This window comes from Dromiciops gliroides, chromosome 2, assembly GCF_019393635.1.
Source record: "Dromiciops gliroides isolate mDroGli1 chromosome 2, mDroGli1.pri, whole genome shotgun sequence".
In the NCBI taxonomy this organism is placed as follows: Eukaryota; Metazoa; Chordata; class Mammalia; order Microbiotheria; family Microbiotheriidae; genus Dromiciops; species Dromiciops gliroides.
This window is the reverse complement of record NC_057862.1, coordinates 312,441,431-312,469,412: the sequence shown is the minus strand read 5'-3', so window position 1 is coordinate 312,469,412 and position 27,982 is coordinate 312,441,431. Positions and strand designations below refer to the sequence as shown.

The 27,982-nt window shown below is 38.8% G+C and overlaps 1 protein-coding gene across 1 annotated transcript in view; it reads left to right on the top strand.

Moving 5' to 3' along the window:
* Positions 1 to 27,982, top strand: part of NR3C1 (nuclear receptor subfamily 3 group C member 1) — a 143,366-nt gene that overhangs the window by 97,722 nt on the left and 17,662 nt on the right. The window contains 6 exon segments of the mRNA XM_043981535.1: positions 1,198 to 1,239; positions 1,241 to 1,362; positions 2,407 to 2,409; positions 9,706 to 9,822; positions 21,898 to 22,176; positions 23,327 to 23,471. Coding sequence (XP_043837470.1) covers positions 1,198 to 1,239; positions 1,241 to 1,362; positions 2,407 to 2,409; positions 9,706 to 9,822; positions 21,898 to 22,176; positions 23,327 to 23,471 — 708 coding nt within the window.

Sequence of the window (27,982 nt, the reverse complement as noted above, 5' to 3'; positions counted from 1 at the left end):
GAGAAGGGAAAAATAACACTGGGAAATGTAGGTGTGCATATCTTTGTGTGTGTTTGTGTGTGTGTGTGTATGCGTGTGTGTAAACTGACCATCAACTCAAGTTTTTGCCCAGATCTTTTGGTGATAAGAAAAATCTGAGGTTTATTCACGAACTCTATTGGAAAAAAAAAAATGGATCTATGCTATACTGGATTTGCTGTAGATAGATGATAGATCACAGTACTTCACAGAACACACACATGCATATACACAAATACACACAGGAGGCAGCTAAATGTTTAGTAGATGGAAAGCCAGGCCTGGAGTCAGGAAGACCTGAGTTCAAATCTGGCCTCAGACACTCACTAGCTGTGTGACCCTGGACAAATCACTCAACCTCTCTTTGCCTTAATCTACTGGAGAAGAAAATGGCAAACCAGTATTCTTGCCAAGAAAACCGTGTGGACAATAGGGTCCACGGGTCATAAAGAGTTGGACACATCCAAATGACTGAACAACATATACAGAAATATACATACACATATATATACACACATATACATATATTCACACATAGGTATGCAAATATATAAAGGTATGTATGAAGGTATAATAACAAAGGATACCAATGATTATTTATCTAAAAGGCAGCTAGTTGGCACAGTAGATAGAGCACTGGTCCTGAAATTGGAGGACCTGAGTTCAAATCTCACCTCAGACGTTTACTAGCTGTGTGATCCTGGGCAAGTGACTTAACTCCAATTGCCCTTAAACATTGAGGGTCATCTCCAGTCGTCTTGATGTATATCTTACCACTGGACCCAAGATGGCTCTGGAGGAAAGAGTGAGGTTGGTGACCTTGCAAAGCCCTCCCTCACTTCAATCCAATTCACTGCAAGTCTTGGCATCACCCCAGTGTCATGGTCCTCTTTGAGAACAAAGGATAGACAATAATAACAATAACAAGGGATGAAAGAAAAAGACCAAAGTCTGCTTTTGCCCAAGAGATTTAAGATAGTGTGGTGCAATGCATGGTGTTAAAATAATGCTGGTAGCCAATGTGTATTGTCTTTTTTCATAAAGATCTCCCTACCCTCCACCCCAACAAATGTCCCAAATGGTCTTCTTTTGGTTTGATCATGGAAATGAGATGGCTAACATTGCTGTACTGTTAGATCCTCAAGAACCATGTTTTTTCTCTTTTTATCACTTGTTTAGCCCTGGAATGAGACCAGATGTAAGCCCTTCTCCTTCCAGCTCCCTCCACGACAGCGGGACCACCCCCCAAACTCTGCCTTGTTTGCTCCGATGAGGCTTCAGGATGCCATTATGGAGTCCTAACTTGTGGAAGTTGTAAAGTGTTCTTCAAGAGAGCAGTGGAAGGTCTAGTATGTGTTTTGAAGAGTTTTTTTGGTTTGTTTATTTCTCATTCTCATAAATAGCAACTTGAAAATGATAGATTATCACTTTCTATGACACTCAGAGCACCATATCATCTCCTTTAGCTTCATGGCCAGTGATTTCTAGGTTATTCATTTCTTCTGTCCTGATTTGGTAGAAACTAGTACATAAATTAACTCAAATGAATGTGTAGTTTTGCTTTTTTTTTTTTAATTGGCATCTAATAGTTGGTTCTTTGTAAATATGGGTAGACCTAGACATCACCCTTGGAAGGGAAAGAAAGTCGAAGAGATGATGGAGGAAACGAATTAGTGCGTCACCAAGTATTTATTTAAACCTATGTGCCAGGTACTTCCATAAGTACAAGTTGAAAGAAGGAAAAAAATCCCTTTTCGAAAAAGTTTCCATTGTCTTAACTCTGGCCCAGCACTCTATCCACTGCACTCACTACTTAGGAATTCTATAATCATGTCATCAGTCAATGAATATTTATCAAGCAGCTACTTATGTGCCAGTCACTGTGCTAAGCATTGGGGATATAGAAATACAAAAGGGGGGGGGGAGGGGCAGCTAGGTGGCACAGTGGATAGAGCACCAGCCCTGGAGTCAGGAGGACCTGAGTCTCAAATCAGGCCTCAGACACTTGACACTTGCTAGCTGTGTGACCTTGGGCAAGTCACTTAACCCTAATTGCCCCACCCAAAAAACAAAAGGAAAAAAAATCAAGAAATTAAAAAAAAAAAACCCAGTCCCTGCCCTCAAGGAGTTTACGATCTAATGGGCAGCAGGGGTGTTGACAACACACAAAAAGAAGCTGAAAAGTGGGGTGGGGGGAAGGTACCTGATTTTGCAGGGGGAATGAAGTCCGAAAGCAGGGTAGCTGGCAAGAAATGATGAGTCCCCTCTTTTGATAGAGGCTCTGCCCTCTAGTCAGAGGGGACAAGGTACTGATGAGATATGACTACCAGACTGATTCAATCTTGCAGCATGATGAGATTTCCCAATGATAAGGCTTGAAGTAAGGAGGGAGTATGTTTCAGACATGGGGGACAGCCAGTTACAAACACATGGAGATGGAAGGCAGAGGCTGGTTTGTTTGAATTGTAGAGTATGGGAAGGAGGGAGGGAAAGTAAAATCTAGAGAGACCGGACATATATATTGGAGCTGGACTATGAAGTTATGTGTGTGACATTTAAAGACCTTTACAGTGTGGCTTCAGCTCACCTCCCCAGGCTTATTATAAGCACATTATTCCCCTTTGTTCTGGCCAGATTAGCCTACTTGCCATTCCTCATACACATTTCCTCTCTCATCTCTGTGCCTATCCACAGTCTCCTTCTCATGTCTGGAATGTACCATTTCCCCCAACCCCACCTCTCAGGATCCTGACTTCCTCCAAAGTTCAGCCTGCATGAGGCCTTTCTTGATACCTCTCATAGGCTAGGGCCTCCTTCCCCCCTCCAAAAAAAATTACATGATATATAGATATAGATATAGATATAGATATAGATATATATGTGTGTGTGTGTGTGTGTGTGTATGTATGTATGTATATATATATGTATGTATATATATATGTGTATGTATGTGTGTGTGTGTATGTGTGTGTATATATATATATATATAGCATTACTTATTCATGTGTATAAACTACTTGAGGTCAGAGCACCTAGCACAGTGCATAGCAGACACAGTGGATACTTCATAAATGCTTTTTTGATTGATGTGAGCAGTTAGGAAGAGGTGAGAAAGGAGGAAAGCTCTCCTGTTTTCTTCTTTAGGAAGGAGCAAACAGGAAAAAAATAAGACTCTATTCACTGGGAAGTTCCTGAGTGGAGACGACAGTATTTCAGGATAAAATAATCACGGGAATCCATACTGTATAATCAGATAGCAGAAGGTATCAGTGGTAGAAAAAGTTAGGAGATAAAATTATTGTGGTACATTTCATTAGCAATTGCTACTGGGCTTAGGGTCAAGATCGCCAAACTGATCCCCTTAGAGGTTTAAATAATTTCACTGCTGTCACAATCGCCTTGAGGTAGCCTCACAGATATGCCCCCCATGGAGGATAATGGGAGGAAAACATAGATCCAATTACAAACCCATCCCCCAAGTGCAAAAAGCAGCCCAAGGAAGAAAGAGGCCACCCTTGTAGTGGATCACTAGAAATATCTCCACAAATGAAAGGCACATTATTTCACATCTAATAATAAGAGAGGTAAATTCTTAAAATTCCATTGTTGCCTATGAGTACTCTTGGAATAATTACATATTTTAATGGTTGTGTAAAGTAAGTGGTAAACAGTATAGACTTAATGGCTGATCTAAAGCTCTGGTAATACTCATTTAAAAAAAAAATAATGTAGCCCATTCATTCACAGTCTGAGAAGGATTATATTGTTTGGCCACAATTCTGTTTGCATATCCTTGAGAGCTATATGAGTCATCTCTCTTCCTTTGCTTAGATTCCTTTTCTAAAGTATTGTAAATTACAAAATTGTCCCATGCAGGTCCAACTAAACTTTGGTTACAGACCACTCCATAAGTAAGCTCCCTATTTTCCACTTTTGAGAAGTTAAGAGTGAATCAATAAAAAATAACTTATGTTAAGAAGGCATAGAAATAGTCTACCACTACTTATCTATTAATATTAATATTAAGAGAGGCAGTGGATAGCAAGCTGACCTCAGAGTCAGAAAGACCTTGCCTCTGACAAATCCTGGTTTTATGAGTCATGAGGCAAGTCACTTAACCACTCAATGCTCCATGCACCTCTGTAAGACTATAAAGTAGAGAAGAGTTGCATGTCTGTCTTGATAGAGGAAGTTTCCTTGCCAGAAATTTCCCAAACCAATGAAATCACTGGTCCAGACCAATAAATACATGCACAAGTGCATGCATGTATACATATGTGATTAATATATTCATAATTAAACTACTACTGCTCGTTATCATAACTATGAATAACAGTTTTTACTGGGTTTAGTCACATGGAATCCCGTCAAACATTGGACCTGGGGTCAGAAAGCTCTGAGTTCAGATTCCTGATTAGCAATAGTGATAGTATTGATTATATTGTAGATATGTTAATATCAATCATAATTAGTGATGGGTCAATTATTATTAATAATAATGACTCATTTATATTGTATTTTAGTGTTTCCAAAGTGCCTCCTTTATAGCTGGGTGTAGTACATAATATAATTGCTTTTATTCCCATTTTATAGATGAAGAAACTAAGGCTCAGTGACTTGCCCAGGTTAAGAGCAAGTTAGTGTCAGGTCTCCAGCCCAGGTCTTCTGCTCCCAATGCTAGCTCTCATTTCACCACCCCTTTGGTTAGGTTCACGACCCCAACCTGAGAAAGAGTCTCTCTAGATAGAGCTTCTTTTCTCTTTTTGAATCATTGTTATACTTCTTGGTTCTGTGTGTATACACATGTATGTATTTGTACAGTTAGATTAGGTGATTAATGAGAAATGATCAAATGATGAATGTTTCCAATAAATCGGTTTTTTTCAGAGGAATTTGTTTCCTTTCTGTAAGTGAGGGTTTAGACACAAAGCTCTGTCACACTTTTACCTTCTAGATCTTGTAAGATGATCTTTAATCATCAGCAGGGTTGGTTTATTTTTCGTTTGGGGTTTTTATTTGTTTGAGTGGTGTTTTTTGTTTTGTTTTGTTTTTTGGTGAGAAGAATGATTCCAAAACCTCCTCCCAAAAGCCACTTGTCTATAAAAACATATCCTTTAATGTCAGGTCTGTTCAGTGAAAGAACCATCCAAAATGAAGAGAACTAACCAAATAAGGAAAGTTGGTGGAAACTCTTGTCTAGAAGGCAATGGGAATGAAAGCTGAGTCATTGACTTTAAAGGACTTACTGGGAAGATTCCTGAGATTTAGCTTGGATTCTCAGTGGACTAGAAATACAAATTGTTACAGGTACTTCAGGTGGTCACCCTGTTTTAAAGGTAGACATGAGAAAGTTGGGTTTCCTGGAAAGCAAAGTCCAGTCCAATTTAATTCATTTAGTCACATAGAGCCCCACAGAGCTGAAATTTGGAATTTTTGTGCTCAAAACAAATATCACAAACCACGGCCTCAATTGAGGGAAGTAGCGATGGAACTTGGAAGGAGCTTATTGCTTCCCACCTGTATGGTAGTTTCCCATGTTGACTTAATCTTCCTAGCTTTAAGCTTTGTTCTTTTCTTGCTGCTGAAACAGCATGGAACAGTCGATAGAGCATTGAATTGGGGTCAGGAAGCTCTGGGTTCAGATTCCTCCTCAGAAAGTAGGTGGGTAACCTTGAGCAAGTCACTTAATCTCTCTAGGCTTCTGTTTTGTCATCTGTAAAGGGGGAGGGGGCAATCTTGATGGGCTTTGAGGTCCCTTCCCACTCTAAATCTATGATCCCATAACAACAGGTGCTTCCAGCTCTCTCCAAGGTAGAACCATGGGGCAAACTCACACTTGCCCCACCCTGGTTCTAGCTCTGTAGTACTTTGCTACTTCTACATTTTTTTTTTGGCAGGGCAATGAGGGTTAAGTGACTTGCCCAGGGTCACACAGCTAGTAAATGTCAAGTGACTGAGCCCGGATTTGAACTCAGGTACTCCTGAATCCAGGGCTGGTGCTCTATCCACTGCACCACCTAGCTGGCCCCTACTTTGCTACTTCTAAATGGTGATTAGTACTGATCATTTGTGAAGAGTATCTGCAGTTCTGTTTATCTTATAAATGTGACTGACTACATTGAGGTAATGGTTTCACATAGTAATTCCCTATTTATACAGAATAAGCATAGAAAGATCCTTGGTCTCTGTTTTCTTATATGGAAAAGAGCTGTGACTAGGGCTGTGTGCCCCTTCCTTCCTGCTATTCTGTATCTTCATGAATGGCTATTACACCTCACAACCTTTATGCTCTTGCATGCCTCCTGCCTTCATTCATCCTATTTCCTCTGCCTAGGGAAGCAAACATAACATATTCAAAAAGCAAATTAGTGGTTGAAGTCATCCTTTATGGTGATTATTGTGTGTCTGTGTGTGTGTGTGAGTGAGAGAGAGATTGATTGATTGATTGTTTGATGGATTAGATGGCAATATGGAAGTCTGCCCTTAGAATTAAGGAAGATTTTTCAGGCATAGAATCATATTTACAGCTAGAAGGAACCTTAGAGACCATTGATTCCAACGCCATTGATTTAGAGATGAAGAAACTGAGCCCTAAAGAAGGTTTTAAAATTTTAATTTAAAAAAAAATTAAAAACCTATTTTCTCTCTCCTTCCACTTCCACCTCCATGGGGAGGGGTGGGAAAAAACTCTTGTAACAAAGAATACCCAAGCAAAAAAAAAAAATCCCCACATCAGCCAGGTCCAAAAAATACATATCTCATTCTGCTCAGGAAGATGGTAGAATGCTTCATCATCAGTCTTTAGGAATATGATTGGTTATCAGAATTCTCAGTAAGTCTTTCAAAGTTGTTGACTTTACAATATTATTATTATTGTATAAATTGTATTCCCCTGGTTCTGTTCACTTCAATCTGCATCAGTTTATACATCTTCCCAGGTTACTCCGAAACTATACGTTTCAACATTTTTTACAGCACGAGGCTTCCATTACATTCATACACTATAACTTGTTCAGCTGTTCACAATTGATGGGCATTCCTTTAGTTTCCATTTCTTTGCTACTGTCTTATTAAAAGCTGCTAGAAATATTTTTCTAATTATGGATTTTCCCCCCACTTTCTTTGGGTTATAAGCCTAATAGTCATATTGCTGGATCATGCACAATTTAGTAACTTTTGAAGTATAGTTTCACATAGTTTTCCAGAGTGGCCAGACCAGTTCATAACTTTACATAGACAATGCATCAATGTTAGGCCCAGAGCAGTGAATTGATTTGCACAGGATTTCATAACTACTAAGTGTCTGAGACAGGATCTGAACCCCAGTCCAGGGCACTCTCTGCTACTCTACTCCATACTGCTTGTAGGCACATAAGTTTGTAGGAGGAACTCGCATCTTTGGGGTCATAGAATGATGGTACTGGAAAGAATATTTTGAGAGATTGAGGTCAAATGTTTCATTTTACAAATGATAAAATGGGAGCATATTTGTACAGAGTCACCCAGGTTGTTGGTGGCAGAGCCATTGGCTCATAGATCTCCAGACTTATTGCAAAAGATATCATTGGATAGTTCATATCAGGACAAGTGAATATAATTTATTTCTACAAAAATTCAACTATCCTCTGTTGTGAACATTCTTTTCCCAGAAATAATTAACCCAACCTAAGGAAATTGAGAGAAACATCATGTCCCTTTGTATAGGTGTTGGTTTTTTTCCTTTGGAAACATGTTGCAAGATGCCTTGCCATCAGTCCTAGAGGGTGTATGACTTGAAGAGGCCAGGCAGAACTCAACCCATTTCTTTAGAAATCTCAACAAGGTTTCTTTCCATTTTGCCCCAAGGAAAAGAGTCCGATTCATACCTTTTCTCTTTGGCTAGAAGCACCAGGTGTGTATAAATGGTGTATCGCAGGTACACCCTAACATGCTAATAGCCCTCTTCCCCAGCATAGACCTGCCTGAGATGCAGAACCTTCTGAGGTCTTCCATCCTCTGTTTACCACTCCCTTCTCCACAGTTTCTGGGAGGTTGTCATGGTACAGGGGAAAAGAAGGGTGGGGGGCCTAATAACTTGCTTGCCCTACAGTCCAGGGTCCCTCTGCAATCCTCTTCTGGATGTTCTCATAGCATAGCCTTTCCTACATATAATGGTACCTTCTTGGCAGAGGTGTAACTCCCAATGAGGTCAGGCAGGCCTTCCTCCTTCCTGCCCCCAGTACTTCCCCCAACTCCGCCAAGGATTCCAGCTGGCTGCAGCTGGGTCAGGGAAAAATCGACAAGACATTTTTTTCCCCTTTTGACTGCCTTGGCCACTTTTTGTTTGTTTCCTGTGGCTCAGCTTGGGCATGTGGCCCTAGATCTTTGGTTGGTATAGGCAGTAATGGAGAGAAAGTGAAAATTGTAAATAGGATACTCCTTTAGGGGGCAAGCTAGGTGGTGCCAGTGGATAAAGCATCAGCCGTGGGGATTCAGGAGGGACCCGAGTTCAAATCTGGTCTCAGACTACTTGCCACTATAGCTTCGTTGACCCTGCTCAAGTCACTTAACCCTCATTGCCTGCAAAAAACAAATAAATACATAAATAAAATAATCTAAATACATTGAAAAAAAAGAGGCAGCAATGTGCACAGTGGGTAAAACACTGTCCCTGGATTCAGGAGGACCTGAGTTCAGATCTGGTTTCATACCCTTGACACTAGCTGTGTGACCCTATGCAAGTCACTTAACCCTCACTGTCCCACAAACAAAACAAAAAACAACAACAACAACAACACAAAAGGATACTCCTTAAATTCCATTGCAAGATCTTCACAGCAAAATGCAGGGCTAGGAGACCTAAGGAGGAAATTTAGCTAGTCATTTTTCTTGACAATTCTAGGATTGCTTCATCAGCCCATGGGAGTGCCCAGACAAAATCTTAGAGCTTGGTATTTTGGTACTTGATGGTAAATTGATCAGTTAATGTCCAAAAGGGTTTGCAGTGGTGAGCACATTTATAAGGTGCATGAGACAAATCTCTGATTCACCACTCATTGCCATTAGCCTCAAAGTGTTAAGACTTATGTATCTTTTTTTTTTTCGCTAGCACTATATTTAAACATAGAAATAAAAGAAGTGTCTGTTTTGTTTAAGTAATATTGAACTAAAATTTCAATTTATCATTGGAGAGTTTCACAGTGTGGTGAAACCAAGTCTTAAAATCAAGTCATTTACAAGTGGGACTTTGAGCAATTCACTTCATTTCCTCGTGCCTCATTTTCTTCATGTCTGAAATGAAGGAGTTAAGCCAGAAGCCCTCCAAGGGTCCCTTCTAGCTCTAAATCTATAACTATCACCTCTAAATTCTATGATCTTATTGTAATAACATACAGCAATTTTAGTTTCTGAATTTTTTTTAAGGATATTGGACTTTCAATGAGGGAAATTAAAGTCAGAAGAGATCACTTTTTTCTTTTTCTTTTCTTTTCCTTTTTTCCCCAGTTGTTGTTTCTTTAACACCAACCCTTCCAAACTCACCCCAGCAAAATTAAAGTACAACATTGTGCTAGATTTAAATATATTGAATTCCCTCTCCCTGCCCCCCTCCAAAAAAAAAAAAATCCAACAACAACAACAAAAAAGAGAAAGATAGAAGCTATCCACAAAATGAGCAGTATTTTAACATTCTTTCTTTTCTTTCTATAGGGCAGGCACCGTATCTTTGTGCTGAAGAAAATGATTGTATCATTGATAAAATTCGAAGAAAAAACTGCCCAGCATGTCGTTACCGAAAATGTCTCCAAGCTGGAATGAACCTAGAAGGTAATTTTAAGATTTGAGTGAATTGTTTGCTCTGAATCACAGAAAAATGCATCAATTTGCTTTGTAAGATGTGAGCTAATCAGTAGAGTGTCTTGCCATCTTCAAAATGTTTAAGTCATTATAGGTCATCCTTGGACCATGATATCCATACTATTGCCTGCAAAAGTAGGGGTTTTTCTCCTTTCTCATCATGGGTCCTGTTCTGCCTGTTTATGAGACCTACACACAACCACAGTTTTATCTACAGGTTCTCCTTGTTCAATGACATACTTTCTGAATTTACCATAGCCAGGATGGAAGACAGAAAGGGAAATTATGCCATAAGAGTATTATGGAAGAAAATAAGGGATTCTTTTTGTTTCTTTTGCGCCTCTGTAAAGCCTTCAAATGGAAATACTCTTCTGTCAAACAGGTGGTTGTCCTTTTTTTTGTCATAGGCCTTCAAAGACGTTCCATTTTTAAATGGTACTCTCGTGGAAGAATTTATAGCCATTTTATTTTGTATGCTGGAGCACAAGTCAGGGTGGTTGAGTTGATGAAATGAGGTGAGTACTGATATGGAGCTAGCTTGGCACAATGGAAAGATTACTAGCTTTGGTGTTAGAGGACCTGGATTCAAATCCTATTGGTCCTATTTCTTGTGGAGCCTTGGAAAACTCAGTAGGTATCATTTTCCTCATCAGTAAAATGAAAGTGTTGTTCTAGATGGTCCCTATTCCCAGCTCTCACAGATCAATAAGTTTTGTTGCTCTCATATTTTTAATATTAGAATACCTTTAAGGGCAGCTAGGTGTCACAGTGGATAAAGCACCCGGCCCTGGATTCAGGAGGACCTGAATTCAAATCTGGCTTTAGACACTTGACACTACTAGTTGTGTGACCCTGGGCAAGTCCCTTTAACCCTGATTGCCCCACAAAAAAAAATGAGAGAGGAAAACCTTTAAACTGAAGAGATTTATGAAGCTGAATATTCCACCAAAACATTTTAACATGTTGTATAGTAACGTCAGTATTTTTTCATTTTGGAAGTGTTTGAGTTGCATCTCTGCTTAAGATTGGAGGCTCTTCAAAGATATGATTTTGTAGACATATCATTAAAGTAGTGCTGGTTCTAGAGTGAACTGAAATCTGAGGAGAGAGAGAAACTTGACCAGCACTGACCTATCACACCAAAGTTAAAAAGAATTGTGGGAAGGCACTGGGGAGCATCAGAGGATGTAGTGAGCTGTAGACCCAGAAGGGCTGGGACTAAAATGTCTGTAGTTTTGTGGGTCATGACTGCTCACACCGTTTTGTTAAACTTTGGTTAGTGATAGTATCTGATTGCATGTATCATGTTTTGACCTGAAGGAGAAAATTTTAAAATAACAAAATGTACCCCCCCATGTCTGGAATACACTGTGTTCTCACTGCTGCCCTCTTAGTAGCCCTTATTTTCCTCAAAGCTTAGCTTAAAACCCACCCTCCTTTCCCGCAGGCCCCCAGGGTTAGTGTCCTCTATTTCTACACCCCACAAAACAACTGAGCTGTATTTTTTAAATAGACTTCTTTTTTTCTTATGTACTTATATGTGCACATATTAACTCTGATAAAATGTAAGCTCCTTGAGAGCAGCAACTGCTTAATTTTTGTTCTTATATCCCCAACAGTTTGCACAGTGCCTAGAACATAGGTGATTAATAAGTGTTTGTTGATGATTATGCAGGATTAGTTATGCACATATATTGAAGGAACTGGAAAGCTATTTAGTTAAGAAATATGATCTATTTTGACATTTTTCAGTGAATAGACTTAGCCCAAATAGACCAAGAAGAGAAGGGAGGGAAGGAGAGAGGTGGGGGAAGAAAGGAGGGAGGGGGAGAGAAAGAGAGAAAAGGGAGGGAGGAAGAGATAGAGTGAGAGAAGGGGGAAAGAGAGAGGAAAGGGAGGGGGAGAAAAAAAAGAGGAGAGAGAGAAGGAGAGGGGGAAAAAGAAAATAAGAGAGGGGGAGAAAGGAGAGAGGGAGGAAAAGAGATTTAAAGGTTCATTATCCTCAGAAGGATCCCATATACCCAGTATTCATTGAGCATAGTGATACTTCCTACCAACTAAGTGATTTCTTGATGGAACTTATTTGATAAAACATTTCTACAAGAAAAGATTACCCTGGAAAACAGCCTCTATCCTCTAATATCATTTAGGTGATGATCTAATTAAAAGGAGCCCTGCTTTCAAAACGATGTCAGTAATACCCAGAAGGGTATAACTCCGTATTGTACAACTGACATAGAAAACACTTGGTTGATGCTTTTTCCCCCCTAAATGAGGCAGTATACAAGCATTTTTCTCCTGTGGAAAAAGATTTAGCATCAGCAGGTTCTAATTGTATATTTAAAAGAAATAAAAAAATAATACCAATAGGACAATACAACTGATTTGGTATTCTGTTGGGGGTTTGGTTTACCTTTGTTAAACATGAAGTAGGTTGATGAAGTGTGACTTGTAAGCAAAAGTTCTTCCACAAACCAATCTGTCTTCCTACTTTATAGACATACCTCAGAGTATTTGAGCCAAGTAAGTGATCAGTCAACCTCTTAGTCACTCCAACCCTATATTCAGAGTCAGTAGAAAGTACAGGATTGTGCATCAAAGAGACACGCCAGAATACTTCCTTCTGACCCCAGTGAACTAGAAGCAGCCAGGGAAAGAGTGCTGGCCTTGAAGCCAGAGACCTGAGTTCAGATCCTACCTCTGACATAACTAGCCAAGTGACAGTAAGCAAATCATTTAACCTCTCAGTTCCCCAGGCACCTCTTTAAGAAGATAAAACTTAAAGTAGCTACATATCTATATCCTGGAAAGGAGTCTCCATCCTGAGTTTCCAAAAGGACACTGATGACATTAAAGGGCTTAACAACAACACCAAAACAAACAAACACCTAGATGTTCAGAACTGAAATATTGTGATTGACTTTGTTTTGAAGTTATTCAAGTGGAAAGATAGCTGCCCACATAATGTAACTGTCCAGAAAACTAGGTAGGTCAGTTAACAAATTAAACTGGGGAAAGGACTTTCTGATCCACATGAGAGCTTTTTTATTTTCACAATTATAAACAAATATTGATAGATATTGTTCACTAACTGTACTTGGCATCTACAAGGTCTCCTGTCAAGGTGTGAGAAATAAATTTAAATTTAAACAAATTCAACAAGTGTTTATCAGTAATTATAGCATAATGACTTAAATTTGCAAAGTACTTTACATATGTTAGCTCATTTGATTCTCACAACAACCCTGTGAGATATGTGCTATTATTATTATTCCCATTTTACAAATGAGGAAACTGAGTCTGAGAGAGGTTAAATGACTTACTTGCCCAGGATCATGCAACTAGTAAGTTTCTGAGACAGGATTTTAACTCAGGTCTACCCAAATGCACATTAACTTCATCCACCAGGCCACCTAGTCACCTTCATTAAGCACCTACTATGTGGGTAAGCCCTGTACTAGACTACAGTTATAAAAATAAAACAGACATTTCAAACTGGAATTCAACCAAACTTTCCTCAAGGAACTTAGACTCTCTGGTCAGTCAATCTTTGCTAGTCAGTCTCTATGGTAACACTCGTGTAAGGGGGCAGCTGTTATGATGTGGTAGAGGGGGTTAATTTTTAACACAGTGTCTATACAATGTCCAAATAGGGAGTTAGGAGGTTTTATAAGGAAGAGCTTCAGTCCTTGGTCATAGATTGGTTTAATCTATATATCTCTTTGTTCCCATCACGGTGGCATTCTTCTCATCCCTGAAGTATTTCATCTTGGTCTTTCTACTTTCATTTGGATAATCATTTTTATTCTTAACTAGCTTCCAGAACAAACTGTGTGTAAATAATCTGCCTGATGCCATTAATTCACTATTATGATTTCACAATAGGAAATTCTGATGGCTACTACTGAATTAATTCCCCTTCTGTATTCACACATCATTTTCAGAAGAATGTAAGATCAGTAGCATTTGTATGGGATATTGCTCTGCAGAAAGAAACACTGTCCAAAGTTAAAGGAAATTATAGTTCTAGCTCACATTTATATAATACCTTAAAGATTTACAGAGGACTCTCCTTGCAAGAACAATGACTTTTCCAAATACCTACCAGCATCTATAGGAGGAGCTAACATGTTTTGGACATTTTTGCACATTTCAGTTTCAGTTGGGGTTTTTTTTTTTCGGTTTCAGTTTTTAGAGATAAATAGCATATTAATATCCCCACTTGATAGATGAGAGAACAGAGACTCTAAAAGGTCTCATCCAAAACCACGTTGCTAATAAATATGCTGATGAGACTTCAAAACCATGTCTTAAAATTCTAGGTGTTGTGACCTTAAACATGTTGTTCTGTCTAAGGCAGAGGTTCTCAAGCTTTTTCAGTCTCTATGTCTCCAAGTTAGGAACCCTTACTCTAAGGTAAGGTGAACAGTTGAAGAGTTGTGTATAAAAAAAAAAATGTCTCCATACGTTAAAGACTTAAAACCACATTCTTTTCAGGCTTTGGGGATTTTGCTGATGGAAAAAGGCAAAGACAAAGACAAATATGAGATTTGTATATGAAAAAATGGTAATAAAGCAGCCCACAAAGACAATGCACTTATCCAGAGCAAGGTCTTCCTCAATGCCTTGTTTTCTAGCAGCTCATTTGTATAATGGCCAATGGAAAACTCTAGCATTTATAACCAGGGAACTCTGAACCCCGGAACTGTTTTGTGATTATGGAACAAATGCATTGCTTGCTTACGGCTTAGCTAGCAGAGATGAGGATCTGGTAATCTAAAGGGAGGTCTCTCAATGAGCAGCCCCAACCTTGAAACAGAAAAAGTAGGTCTACTAAAGGACCTCATACAGTGGTGAGAGAGAAACTTGGTGTTTCTGTACTGCTACATGCTGCTTAAAAGAGAAGACATACCTCTGTGTACTCCTTGCTATCTGCCACCCAGGATGTAGGAACCCTTTAAGGCCCAACCAAGAAAGCAGAACTGGAGAAGCTTCTGCAGTTCCCAGGCTGAATCATTTTCCCTTTCTGAAAGAGCAAATGGCCCAGCCCTACAGAAGAAAAATGGCACAACCCAAGAGCAGAGCAGCTCAACATAGCAGATCCTCCTGTTCAACAATGATGCTGCACCCATATAAGAACTCTATCCCTGAAAAAGAAGGGCATTAAGATTCACAATTCCAGAATTAGGAGTTGCTGTGGACACGTGTTTTCCCTATACATGTTAACCCATTAACATAGTACTCATTCTCCCCTATAGACACCATATACATTGGTGGAAAATGTCAAACCCTGAAAATAAATGACCAAAGAGCCACAGAGGTTATATACCAACTGCTGTTAACTCTGGAAAAAATATCAAATTGCTCACAGAAGTAATCACAACAACCTGTTAACTCTGAAAAATAAAATAAAACTAAAGAACTAACAATGTTATAAGCAAAAAAACTTATTCTCTTGGAGGAGGGAAACTAGACAAGCATGCCAGGGTCTGCTCCATTACTGAGGAGACCCACTTTAGTGAGGCCAACCCTTGATATATATAGCAGTGGCTAGACAAAGAAATGCAGTGAGCTGTACCTGTGGTTATGAGAGGGTAACAACAACAACAGTGAGGCAAGTTTGGTTCATAGCAGGATTTTCCTAACCTCTATTTCCCTTCCTCCCTCCCAACTCTTACCCTCTCTTTTCATTCTTCTCTTAAGATCAGCAAGAAATAACAGAACCACTCCTAGTCCTTGTCTCATTAGACTCCATGACCTTTGGTGATGATAGGGCTAGAATGTAAACAGTTTATCCTTAGTTATCACTGTTGATTCACGTTTACCTTATTATGTTACTTCTGTCTTTGAACTCCAAAGTTTCTACAGATCTCTGATCTTTTCATCAGGAATACCTAAAAGTCCTCTATTTCATTAAAGATCCATTTTCCCCCTGTAGTTTCATACTCAATTTTTCTGGGTGGGTTATTCTTGGTTATAAGCCCTTTGCCTTCTCTAATAACATATTCAGGTTCTCCACTCCTTTATAGTGGTAGCCACTAAATCATGTGTGATCATTGACTGTGGCTTCTCAGTATTTGAATTCTTGCCTTTTGGCTGATTGCATTATTTTTTTCTTTGACATGGAAGCTCTGGATTTTGGCAATGATATTCCTAGGAGTTTTCATTTCATGTTTATTTTAGGAGGTAACTGGTGGATTCTTTCTATTTCCACAATTCCCTCTGGTTCCAAGAGGTCTGGACAGTTTTCTTTTCTTTTCTTTTTTTTTAAACATTTTATTTATTTTTTTCCAATTACATGTAAAAATACTTTTAAGTTCCAAATTGTTCTCCCACCCTCTCTTCCCTCAACCCCTCCCAAAACCAGCAAGCAATCTGATATAGGTTATACATTACAATTATGTCAAACATATTTCCACATTAGTCAGGTTATAAGAGAAGAATCAGAACAAAAGGGGAAAAAATACAAGAAAGAATAAACAGCAACAACAAAAGTGAAAATACTATGCTTCAATCTGCATTTAGACTCCATAGTTCTTTTTCTGAATGTGGAGAGCATTTTCCACTATGAGTCTTTTGGCATTGTCTTGGATCATTGCATGGCTGAGAAGTGTTAAGTCTATTACAGTTGATCATCACATAATGTTGTTGATACTGCATACAATGTTCTCTTAGTTCTGCTCATTTTACTCAACATCAATTCGTATAAGTCCAGTTTTTTTCTGAAATCCATCTGTTTATTATTTCTTATAGCACAATATTATTCCATTACACTCATCTACTACAACTTGTTCATTCCTCAATTGATGGGCATCCCCTCAATTTCCAATTCTTTGCCACCACAAAAAGAGCAGCTATAAATATTTTTGTATATGGGGGTCCTTTTCCCTTTTTTAATGATCTTTTTTGGGATATAGACCTAGTAGTGATATTGCTGGGTCAAAGGGTATGCACAGTTTTTATAGCCTTTTGGATATTATTCCAGATTGCTCTCCAGAATGGTTGGATCAGTTCACAGCTCCACCAACAATGCATTAGTGTTGCAATTTTCCCACATCTTCTCCAACATTTATCATTTTCCTTTTTTGTCAGAGCAGTTTTAATTTGCATTTCTCTAATCAGTAGTAATTAAGAACATTTTTTCATATGGCTATAAGATAGCTTTAATTTCTTCATCTGGGCAGTTTTCTTTTAAGATTTCTTGAAATATGACGTCTGGGATCTTTTTGTTGTTATTGTTGTGACATTCAGGTAGTCCAATGATTTTCAGTTATTGCTGTTTTTCTCCTTAATTTGTTTTCCAAGTCAGTTGTTTCTTCTAATTTTTTTCAGTCTTTTGACTTTAACATTCATCGTTGTCTCATGGAGTCACTTCATATTTGGTTCATTCTAATTTTCAGGAAGTTTGTTGCTTGGTCCAGGTTGTGTACTTCTTGTGTCAAATTCTTAATTCTTTTTCCAATTCTTTCTTCCATAGCTCTCATTTCTTTTCCTTTTTTTTAATTCAAGCACTTTCATTTCATTTATAAAAACACTTTTTAACTCTTTTTAAAACTCTTGCCTCATTTCTTCTAGGAATACTAGTTGAACTTGTACCTAAGCCATATTTTTCTCTGAGGCATTTCTTGTGGATGGAGTCATTCTCTTCTTCTGGCTTTGTTTTGAGTGTCCCTGCCAGCTGAATAGCTCGTTATGATGAGGTTCTTTTTTTATTTGCTTGTTCTTCCAGCCTATTTCCTGACTTCAGACTTGAGCTTAGGGCTGGGCTCTGCCTTACACTGGAAGAAAGGTCTAGGTTGGTCCTGCTGCTGCTTTTTGTTTTTTTTTTTTAGGATATTGAGTGTTGTGTTGTGTTGTGTTTTTCCAGAATCTCAGGAACAAGCTGTGGGACTGTGAGCTTTAAGTAAGTGCTTTCAAAGTTATCTGATACAGGGCAAGTCTGTTTCTGGCCCTACCACCACTACCACCACCACCACCTTCCCGTTCTGATCTGAGTGCTGCAAGATGCTGACCTAGATTCAATCAGAGCAAGAAAATACTGATGAACTCAGTTCCTATTGGTCAGCCAGGAAGTTCTGCTGTTCATAGCAATTGAATTGTAGCTCTTCTCCTTTAGTCTGGGATTCCTGCCCTGGTTATTTCTCTTCAGGCTGAGCTAGATGCATGAAATGAGATCCTTTTCTGCCCCTGGATTCCAAGCCACTCCACTACTGGGGCTCCCTACCTAGGAACATCACCTTCATTCACAGGTCTCCTTTGAAGCCTGAATCTGTGACCCAGAACAATGTAATGAGCAACAAAGCAACCATTTGGCATTTGTCCACATCACAGTACCCTGGTATAGGTCTGGGACTTCCTTTCCTCCTGTACACAGCCTCTTCCTAGGCATTGAAGTGTTCATGTGTTGTTAGCGTGTTCCTGTTCTGATCATGTCTCCTGTCAGCCGACCTCTCTGTCTGTCTCCCCGTACTGACTTGGGCTGGACAAAGGACTCACTTTGACATTTTTCTGAATTTCCCCTTCAGGATTAGGTCCGCTGCATTTTCTATGTCTTTTTGGAGGAGTTTTGCGGATGGGAGCTTGCTGCATTTCTTATTGCTACTCTCCTACAGAGGCTCTTTTTTTTCTTTTCCAAAAAAAAAAAGTGGAAGTGAACAGTAATGAATCACCATTATGTATTTTTGTGAAAGGGCCTTGGCATTGTTGAGGGTCTCTCTCAGTCTAGGGTCTCCATACTGTCAAAGCCTAACAAACTCATAATGTACAAGAAAGCAGTACGTTGCCATATAGGGGCAGCTGGAGGAGGTGGGGAGAAGGGATCAGGGGTAGTGTCTTATACTAACTGTCAATATTTGTTTATCTTTATGAATAGAATGTATTTTCTGTCTTGAAAACTGAGGTTAATAATAATGGAGTATGTATTCACATACATGGAGATATAGTGATCTATAAATAAATACACACACACATATATATATTTATATGTATATGGATGTAAAGTTAAAAGAGAACATGACTTTTGTGTTCTGAATTATGTGAATAAAAAGCCATGGTTGATTTTTTTTTTTTAGTGTTTCTATATATACCTACCTATCTATATACACCTACCTATAATGCCTATGCATGTATATGTATAAATAGGTTCAGAATAATGAAGGATACTGGAGCCTTTTGAGGACTGAGCCAAAATGAGGTCCTCTAAGGAGTTTGTAGTGTTGTGGTACCCACCTTGGACAGGTCTTGAGGTCCACCTAAATAAACTAAGATTTGTTCTACAATGCTCATTACAGAAAGGTTTCATTGTAGCAAATAATATCATCCCCAGATAGCACATATGCTTCCTTCGTGGAACACAGCACATCTCCTTGGGGTGTTTCAAATAAAATTCTACATCCAGGCTAAAAAAGAAGAAAGAATGATAAAATTTCTTCCTTGAAAATAGATGGGGGCAGGGAGGTGTTGTAGCTTTATTTTGAAAGCCTCTTCAAGCAGCTAGATGATACAGTGGACAGAGCCCCAAGCCTGCAATCATGAAGACCTGAGCTCAAATCCAGCCTCAGACTCTTACTAGCTGAGTGACCCTGGGCAAGTCACTTTACTTCCATCTGCCTCATTTTTTCATCTGGAAAACGAGGATAGCATCTACCTCCCAGAGTTGTAATAAAGATAATATTTATCAAGTGCTTGGCCCAGTGCCTGGCACATAGTAGGTGCTTCATAAATAAATGTTTATCCCCTTCCTGTTCATCTGTATGGATCCATTATCTGGCAGGAGTAGGTATTTTTTGGTGCCAGACATGTTTGACAGACCATCATGTTTAAAAAGTATGCTAGTGAGCCACATTTCCTACTTTTTTCCATTTTCTAATTCTTGGTAACCTTTCCTAGGTCATCAGACTTTTTTTTTATCTGAGTTAGCATGGTTTTGTGGCATTTAACTGATGACAATCCTAAAGGAACCTGATGACAGTAATTTCTGTCAAAGGTGTTAATTTCTCCAGGTTATCCCAAAAGGACAGAATGAGCTCAGCTCTGCAGAGTGCTACCATGTCTATATTGGTCCTAATCCCCATTTAAGCTCAGCTTACTTGGTTTTACTTACCCTGGAAAAAGATGGATGAAATGAGCAAATTCATTTCCATATCTATTTCAAGGTAACAGTCATTGCCATTTGAAAGATCTTGACCTACTTTTTGTTAAATGTTGGTCTCTAAGTCACCACAGACAATTTAAAACTGTGCAGTGTATGTGTTCAAATGTGGGGCTTCATCTTTACTATAGAAAGGGTCAGATAGAGTTTACTAAGAAAATTAGATTTTTTTTTTTTGTTAGCTCCTACCTCTCTCTAGTCTTCTGTTTTAAAATATTTTCTGAGCTGTTAGATTCTCCCTTTCCTTAGCAACAGGAAAGGTGGGACTGCCTCAAATCCCCACACAATAGCTGCTTACATTCTTTGTGGTAAATCCTTGATAATAGTAATAGTACTAAATAAGACCTCTGGCATGTTGAGTAGATCTTTAGCAGAGGATTTGCAGAAACACAGGTACAAAAATGCCTGGAATAAGCTATATAGAAGTGTCACAATCTGCATTTGCAGAAAGTACCTACACAATTGAGGTATAGTTAAAGGTTCTGAAGACAGAAGACCTGAGTTCAATCCTACCTCTGACCTGAATGACCTTGGGCAAGTCCCATAACTTTTGTAGAGCCAGGTTTCCTAATCTGTAAAATGAAGGGGTTGGATTAGATGGTCTCTTGAGGTTTCTTCTTCCTCTATGTCTGTGATCCTATGAGGTCATGCATCCACCAAAGTAATAACAAAAAAGATGTTGAGCCCGAAGAAGAGACGGCTTGGTGAGGGCAAAGGAATAGGAGGTGTCTTCAGATAAGTTGAAGGATTGTCACATGGAAAAGAGATAAGATTTGCTCTGCTTGGCCCCAAAGAGCTAGACAAAGATCAATGAGTGTAAGTTGCAATGAGTCAAATTTAGGCTTAATGTCAGGAAAAATGCCCTTGTAGTTAGAGCTATCCAAAAGAAGGATGAACACCCTCTAGAGGTGGTGGGTTCTGCATCACTGGAGGTCTTTCAAGCACAGACTGGATAATCTCTGTGGTGGATATTATAGAAGAGACTCCTCTCCCAGTATAGCTTGGTCCATTTCACCTCTGTGTTCTCTTCCAAGTCTGAGATTCTGTAATCCACAGCATTTTTTAAGGATACACATAGAATGAGTGTGCTGGAAAGCTGTGTTTTTACTATGCAAACATAATACTGTAGAAGGTAAATATTCCTCTTTCCTCATGGGAAAGAGGATTTGTGTAATTGGATGAGATGTCTTTCCTTTACTGAGTATGTGATTCTGTTCAACTCTAAGGTAGAACCTCCTGATTGGGACAGTGGTGTTGAATAACACAAAGGAGGCGAGACCTACAGAATTTTCCTGAAAAGCAATAGAGATGGTTTTTCATACAGGTATAGTTTACTGTAACAAGCCAGATGTGAAATATTTGGATTTAAAAGGCAGAGGAATAAAAATGCACTTTACCAAATAAATCGCTAAAATGGTTAAATATTAAATGAATTTGGCTTGATATATACACTTTTTTTTGCAAGAAAGCATCTGTTCCATATGGCTGGCTGCACTGACTGCTTGCCAGCATGAGAAAGAAGACAGAAAGCGTTCTTTCGTTCCTTCTGAGTCCTCTGTGCTACATTAGCACTGGCACCAAATAGACCTAAGAGTGTGTCTCTCCCCTTCCAGCTCTCTTAAGTAAATGGTACAGGAGGGAGGAAGGTGCACAATTGGGTGGAAAGAGACAGGTTTGGAGTGAGCTATATGACTTTGGGAAAAGTTATTCAGTCTTGCCAAGCCTCATCTGTGAAATGAGAATCGTTCGTGTTTATATTGTCTTCGTGAGGAAATAGCTGTATAAACCGTAAGGTGCTACAGAAAGGGAAGCTATTACTATTGGTGATGGTGGTGACTGTCGTTATAATTATTTCCTAAAACTTACTCTTAATGGTTTTTTCCCCTAATCCACAGCTCGAAAGACAAAGAAGAAAATTAAAGGAATTCAGCAACCCAACCCAACAACAACAAGAGAGAATTCTGAAAGTCCTGTCAACAAAACGGTGGTTCCTGCATCATTGCCTCAGCTTACCCCGACATTAGTGTCCCTCCTGGAGGTCATTGAGCCAGAGGTGTTATATGCAGGTTATGACAGTTCGATGCCTGATAGCACTTGGAGGATCATGTCAACACTTAACATGCTAGGAGGGCGACAAGTGATTGCAGCAGTGAAATGGGCAAAGGCAATACCAGGTAAGAGGAGATTATGATCAACTGATCACCTAGATTGATAGCTCTCGAGATAGCTTCATCTATAGGTATAGTTAGATCTATAGATAGAGATAGGTCAGTTGATAGCTTGATATATAGATATAGGTATAGATAGATCTGATTCAGTTGTTTCAAGTTTTAGTTGTATTTGACTTTTTGTGACCTCATTTGGGGTTTTCTTGGTGGAGATACTAGAGTAGTTTGCCATTTCCATCTCCAGCTCATTTGACAGAAGAGGAAACTGAGGAAAATTGGGTTAAGTGATTTGCCCACACAGTTACTTTGAGTGTCTGGAGTCAGATTTGAACTCAGGTCCTCCTGGTACTCTATCTACTTTTTCCACTTAGCTGCCCATACGTAGATTTATACATAGTTGTAGAAATATAGATGTGTAGGTATAAAAAGATCTATTGATAGCTTGATCTAGAGATAGATGGATAATGTAGAATTTTCTTTTTTGAAAGAAAATATTTGCACCCAGTAGGCTTAAGGGCCTTGTAGGAAAATCACATGTTTTAACCCCTCTTTTCAACCTGGATATAAGAGGCAACTTGGTAGCACAGTGGATAGAGTACTTGACTTAGAGTCAGAAAGAGCTGAATTCAAATCCTGCCTTGGACACTTATTAGCTGTGTGACCCAGAGCAACCATTTGACCTCTTCTAGCCTCAGTTTTCCTATCTGTAACATAGGGATGAAATGAAAACCTCACAAAGTTGTTGTAAGAATCCAGTGAGTTAACATATGCAAAGGGCTTTGCCAACTTCTACAAGTTCTACATAAATAATCTAAGATTAGAAGTTCCCTTTTTTGTTTTTCCCCTCTCTGTATTCTTTCCAATTGTAGAAAATGAACCTAGTCTTCATCTATACATAGCAGGGAATTAAGGATGTCCACCCCATTTTATTGTCCTCTCCTCCATTCTGTTCTCTTACTCCATCAAGTTAGCCCAGGCAGTGTTCAAGGGCACACAATTGTACATATCTGAAAGAATTTCTTTTCATTCCATCGGAGTGAAATTCTTATTTCTGTTGCTTATAATTAAGTGGTGATCGTAGCCAGGCATCATGAAAGGTTTTCTCTCTGGACACCAAAGTTATCATTTTGGTCACTTTAATTTGGTCTTACTCTAGGTTTCAGAAACTTACACCTGGATGACCAAATGACTCTGCTGCAGTACTCCTGGATGTTCCTGATGTCGTTTGCACTAGGATGGAGATCATACAAACAATCGAGTGGGAACCTGCTGTGTTTCGCTCCTGATCTGGTTATGAATGAGTAAGTAGTACGTGAGGAATATTGACCTGCTGCCATTTTGAACAAGCTTCACTTTCCCAGTAGGAGGTAGTATTGTGATTGTCTGTGCTATCAACTGGAAGAGAAGTGTGGAAAACACCAGAGCGTTAGGAAGATTTGATTAACTCTGACTGGTCAGAGGTGACCCATAGGGAAGAGATATGGGACATTTATTCCTATCTATATGGGTATATTCCAGGAGTTCTCTTTGGCTCATGGAGGCTTATTCACTAGGTCAGTGTGAGTCTAGTAAGTTCAATGGAAGGACATCTTTGGAGTCAAAGCAAAGCATTCAATTTCTGTGTTCATATGGAATTGAGAAAACACCCTTGTTGTAGTAAGAATACAGCAAAATCCTGAAGGGAGAAGAACCTTTGTATTTGACCATTTTCTATCCTATATTGTTATTAACAGCCATATGTGCCAAGAAGGTAACATAGGTGATGTTAGAAGGAACAGGTAATATGTTGGATGACAGGACCCAAATGGGATTTCATAAGAATAAATATATAGACTTGTACAAGTAAAGAATGAGGAAGAAAGGAACAAGCATTTATTTTGTACCTACTTGATCCCCATTTTTTCAGTCATGAAAACTGAGATAGGCTAAATGACTTGCCCAGGCCCATACATCTAGTAAATGTCTGCGAGTGGATTTGAACTCAGGTCTTCCTGACTCCAGGCTGAACACTCTATACACTGTGCCACCCAGCTGTATGACAATTATTTTGGGGTTGGGGGGAGGGGAAGTTCAGGGGTTTGAAACAAGAAAATGGATAAGAACTAACCTTTTACCTTGACAACCATTGGAGCTCATCTAGTTTTACACTTCACTCCTAGAAATCATGTGCCCCATCAAGAGATACCAAGTAGGCCCACTGTAGCAGGGGCTGAGAAATGAATGGGTAGTAAAGAAGCTAGAAAGGACAAATGTTAGTTTAGCATTGAAAAGGAGAGGTTTTGAATGATAGCTTGAAAGAATGGCAGGTCAGGAGAAGAATGGGGTGGATTTTTTGTTTGTTTTTGTCTTTTTTTTTAGGCTAGGGGAGAACTGAACACATGTATAGGCAGCTAGGGAAGAACCAGTATATTTCCAAATAATTGGTTGATAAGAGAGAATGATCAGTGGGGCAGACTACAGGGCTTCTTTACCTTTGTGACAATACTCCTCTTAAAGTGCAATGAAGCCTATGAACCTCTTTTCAGAATATTTTTTACTGAATAAAATAAAATACATAGGATTACAAAGGAAATCGAATTTATATGAAAGGCAGTTACAAAAAATATTTTTAAAACAAGTTCATGGACTCTACATTAAGAACCTCCTTACCTAGAAGAAAGAGGAGACAATGAGATCAAGGATACAAATAGAAGAGTTAGCCTTGGGACAGCATCTGGCCAAAAGTGCATAGGATGGAGCACTTCAGAGAGAAGCTGGGCAGTGGGACAAGATGAGGCCCCAGAACCATCCTAGACTTTGGGCACTCTACAGAACAAGTGCCAGCTGGAAGTTTCATTGCCCCACTACCTAGGTCTGGAGTCTGAGGGGAGGAGCTACACATAGGAGTAGCATGGGGTAAGGGGCTATCATTGGGCCATAGCTGTGTGTTGAGAAGAGTGGGTTCAGAAGTCAGTAGCAGCCATGTGCCTCTGACTCCGGGAGCAAATCAGGATCTCCGTTCTAGCTTCTTAGCTGCCCCCAAAACTTAACTCTTAAAAAATGCCAGGGGCATCTAGGTGGCACAGTGGATAGAGCACTGGCCATGGATTCAGGAGGACCCGAGTTCAAATCCGGCCTCAGACACTTAACACTTACTAGCTGTGTGACCCTGGGCAAGTCACTTAACCCTCATTGTCCCGCCCCCAAAAAAAAAAAAAGAGGTTAAATTTTGATAAATGAAATAGTGCTTGAGTAAAAAATTGGGAAAGACTAGAGAGCCACAGAAGAAGGATTGGAAAGGGAATTAACAGATTAGTGTAAAAAGTACAAAACCTCGCCCAAAGCAAAAACTCCCTGAAAATTAGAATGGATCAAATAAAAGCCAGTAACTCCATGAAACATCAAGAAATATTGAAAACCAAGTCAAAAGAGCTGAAGAAAAAAAATTAAAAATATATAAGGTATATCAAAGCAAAAACAAATGACATGGAAAACATATTGAAAGGACTGGGGGGAGAGAGTGTATGTGTGTTAATGTATTTTAGTAATCACAGAAGAAAACTGCCCTGATGTCTTAGAAACAGAGAGCAAAGGAGCAGCTAGGTGGTGCAGTGGATAAAGCACTGGCCCTGGATTCAGGAGGCCCTGAGTTCAAATCCAGACTTAGACACTTGGTACTTACTAGCTATGTGGCCCTGGGCAAGTCACTTAACCCCAATTGCCTCACAAAAAATAATAAAACAAAAACAACAAAAAAACCATAGAAATAGAGGGCAAATGAGATATAGAAAGAATCCACCAGCCATCTCTGGAAACAAGCCCCAAGGAACATTATAGCCAAAATCCAGATTTTTTAGGTTGGGGTGGGGGAGGTAGTGTTGAGGGGGGACTACAAGCAGCCAGAAAGCAACAACTCAAGTACCGGCAGCATTAGTCAGGATCACATGTGATTTAGCAGCCACAACTATGAAAGAATGAAAGCTTGGAATGTAATATTCTGGAAAGCACAAGGATATGGCTTCCAACCAAGATAACTTCCTCAGCAAAAGTGATTGTAATGCTACAGGGGGGAATAGACTTTTAATGAAGAAGAATTTCCAGGCATTCCTGATGAATAACCAGAGCTGCATAGAAAATCAAAGCTCAAATAAACTTTAAGGATGTACAGAATTATTTATAGCTCTTTTGAGGTGGTTTAGCACAGTGCCTGACAAATTGTAAGTGTTTAATAAAATGTGTATTGACTGATTGTCAAAGAATGGAAATTTGAGGTGTTCCCCATCAGTTGGGGAATGGCTGACAACTTAAATGTGATAGAATACTGTTCACAATGATGAAGGAGATGTTTTCAGAGAATCCTGGAAAGATATATGTGAACTATGTTATATTTTAATATTATATTATAACTATATTATATTATACTGAGCCTATATTAATAGGCTGAAGTCAATAGAAGCAGGAGACCAAGAGAACAATTTATACAGTGATAACGTTTTAAAGACAAACAACTTTGAAAATCTTATGAACTCTGATGACCATAATAACCAACCATAATTTCAGTGGACTGATACTGAAACATGCTATCCAACTCTTGAAAACAGATTGTAGAAATTTTACAGACAGACATAAACACATATATATATGCACACGTATAAACATATTATTTTTTTCTTTTGGGATGGGGCCAAATAAATACATGCATATATTGGTGTAGTGTCTATACATATATGTGTGTGCATGTGTGTACATACACATATGTGTGTGTGGTGTGTGGTGTGTATACAATAAAGGAAAATTTTTCTTATCTAGCAGAAACTAAGAGGTCACTGGTAAAATTCCCCTAATTTCATAGATGGTGAAACTGAGACTGAGAAATATTTTGTTGTTGTTGGTTTTTTTGCAGGGCAACAAGGGTTAAGTGACTTGCCCAGGGTCACACAGCTAGTAAGTGTCAGTGTCTGAGGCCAAGATTTGAACTCGGGTCCTCCTGAGTCCAGGGCCGGTGCTTTACCACTGCGCCACTAGCTGCCCCCCAAGAGACTGAGAAATATTTAACAGAATTGCCTGAAGGTCACACAGGAAGCGAAGTAGAGCCAAGACTTGAACTGAAGTCCTCTGACTCCAAATCAATGCTCTTTCCAATTATCATGCTGCTTCAAATTATACTGTAAAGCAGTGATTAGTAAAACTTCTTGTACTGGATAAAAAATAGATCAGGGAAATAGGTTAGACAACAGTGAACTAGAACCAGATTTAGACATCAGTCTAGTGTTCAGTAAACTTGGGATCACAATACAGTGGAGAATAAATTCATTATTTAATAAAATTTATTAGAAAACTTAGCATTTGACAAAAAATATATATGCACATTGGCAAAAAATGTACATAGACAAACATGTCATCATTATTCACAATTACAAATAAATTGACAATTTAAATATTTTTAATATATCATTACATACTAGCGGACAAGGGGATTGTTACATCTTTCCACACTTGTTAAGAGAGGAAGAAATATTTAATAAGCAGTAACAGATGAGATAAATAGGTATTTGATGATATAAAATAAAAACTTTCATGACATAAGGAATTTATCTCAATAAGAAGGAAAGAAAAAAATTAGGAAAAATACTTTAATCCACACAACTCTGAAAGTCTGTCATCCAAATTTCATAAGGAGTTAATACAAAGTTAGCATCATTCTTTATTCATTAAGTAGTCAAAGAATATGAACGAACTACTGATATGAAATAAATTATCCACAGCTACATGGAAAAAGTAATCAAAATATCTAAGAATCAATTTTCAAGTTAAAACAACTTTGAAATTCCTT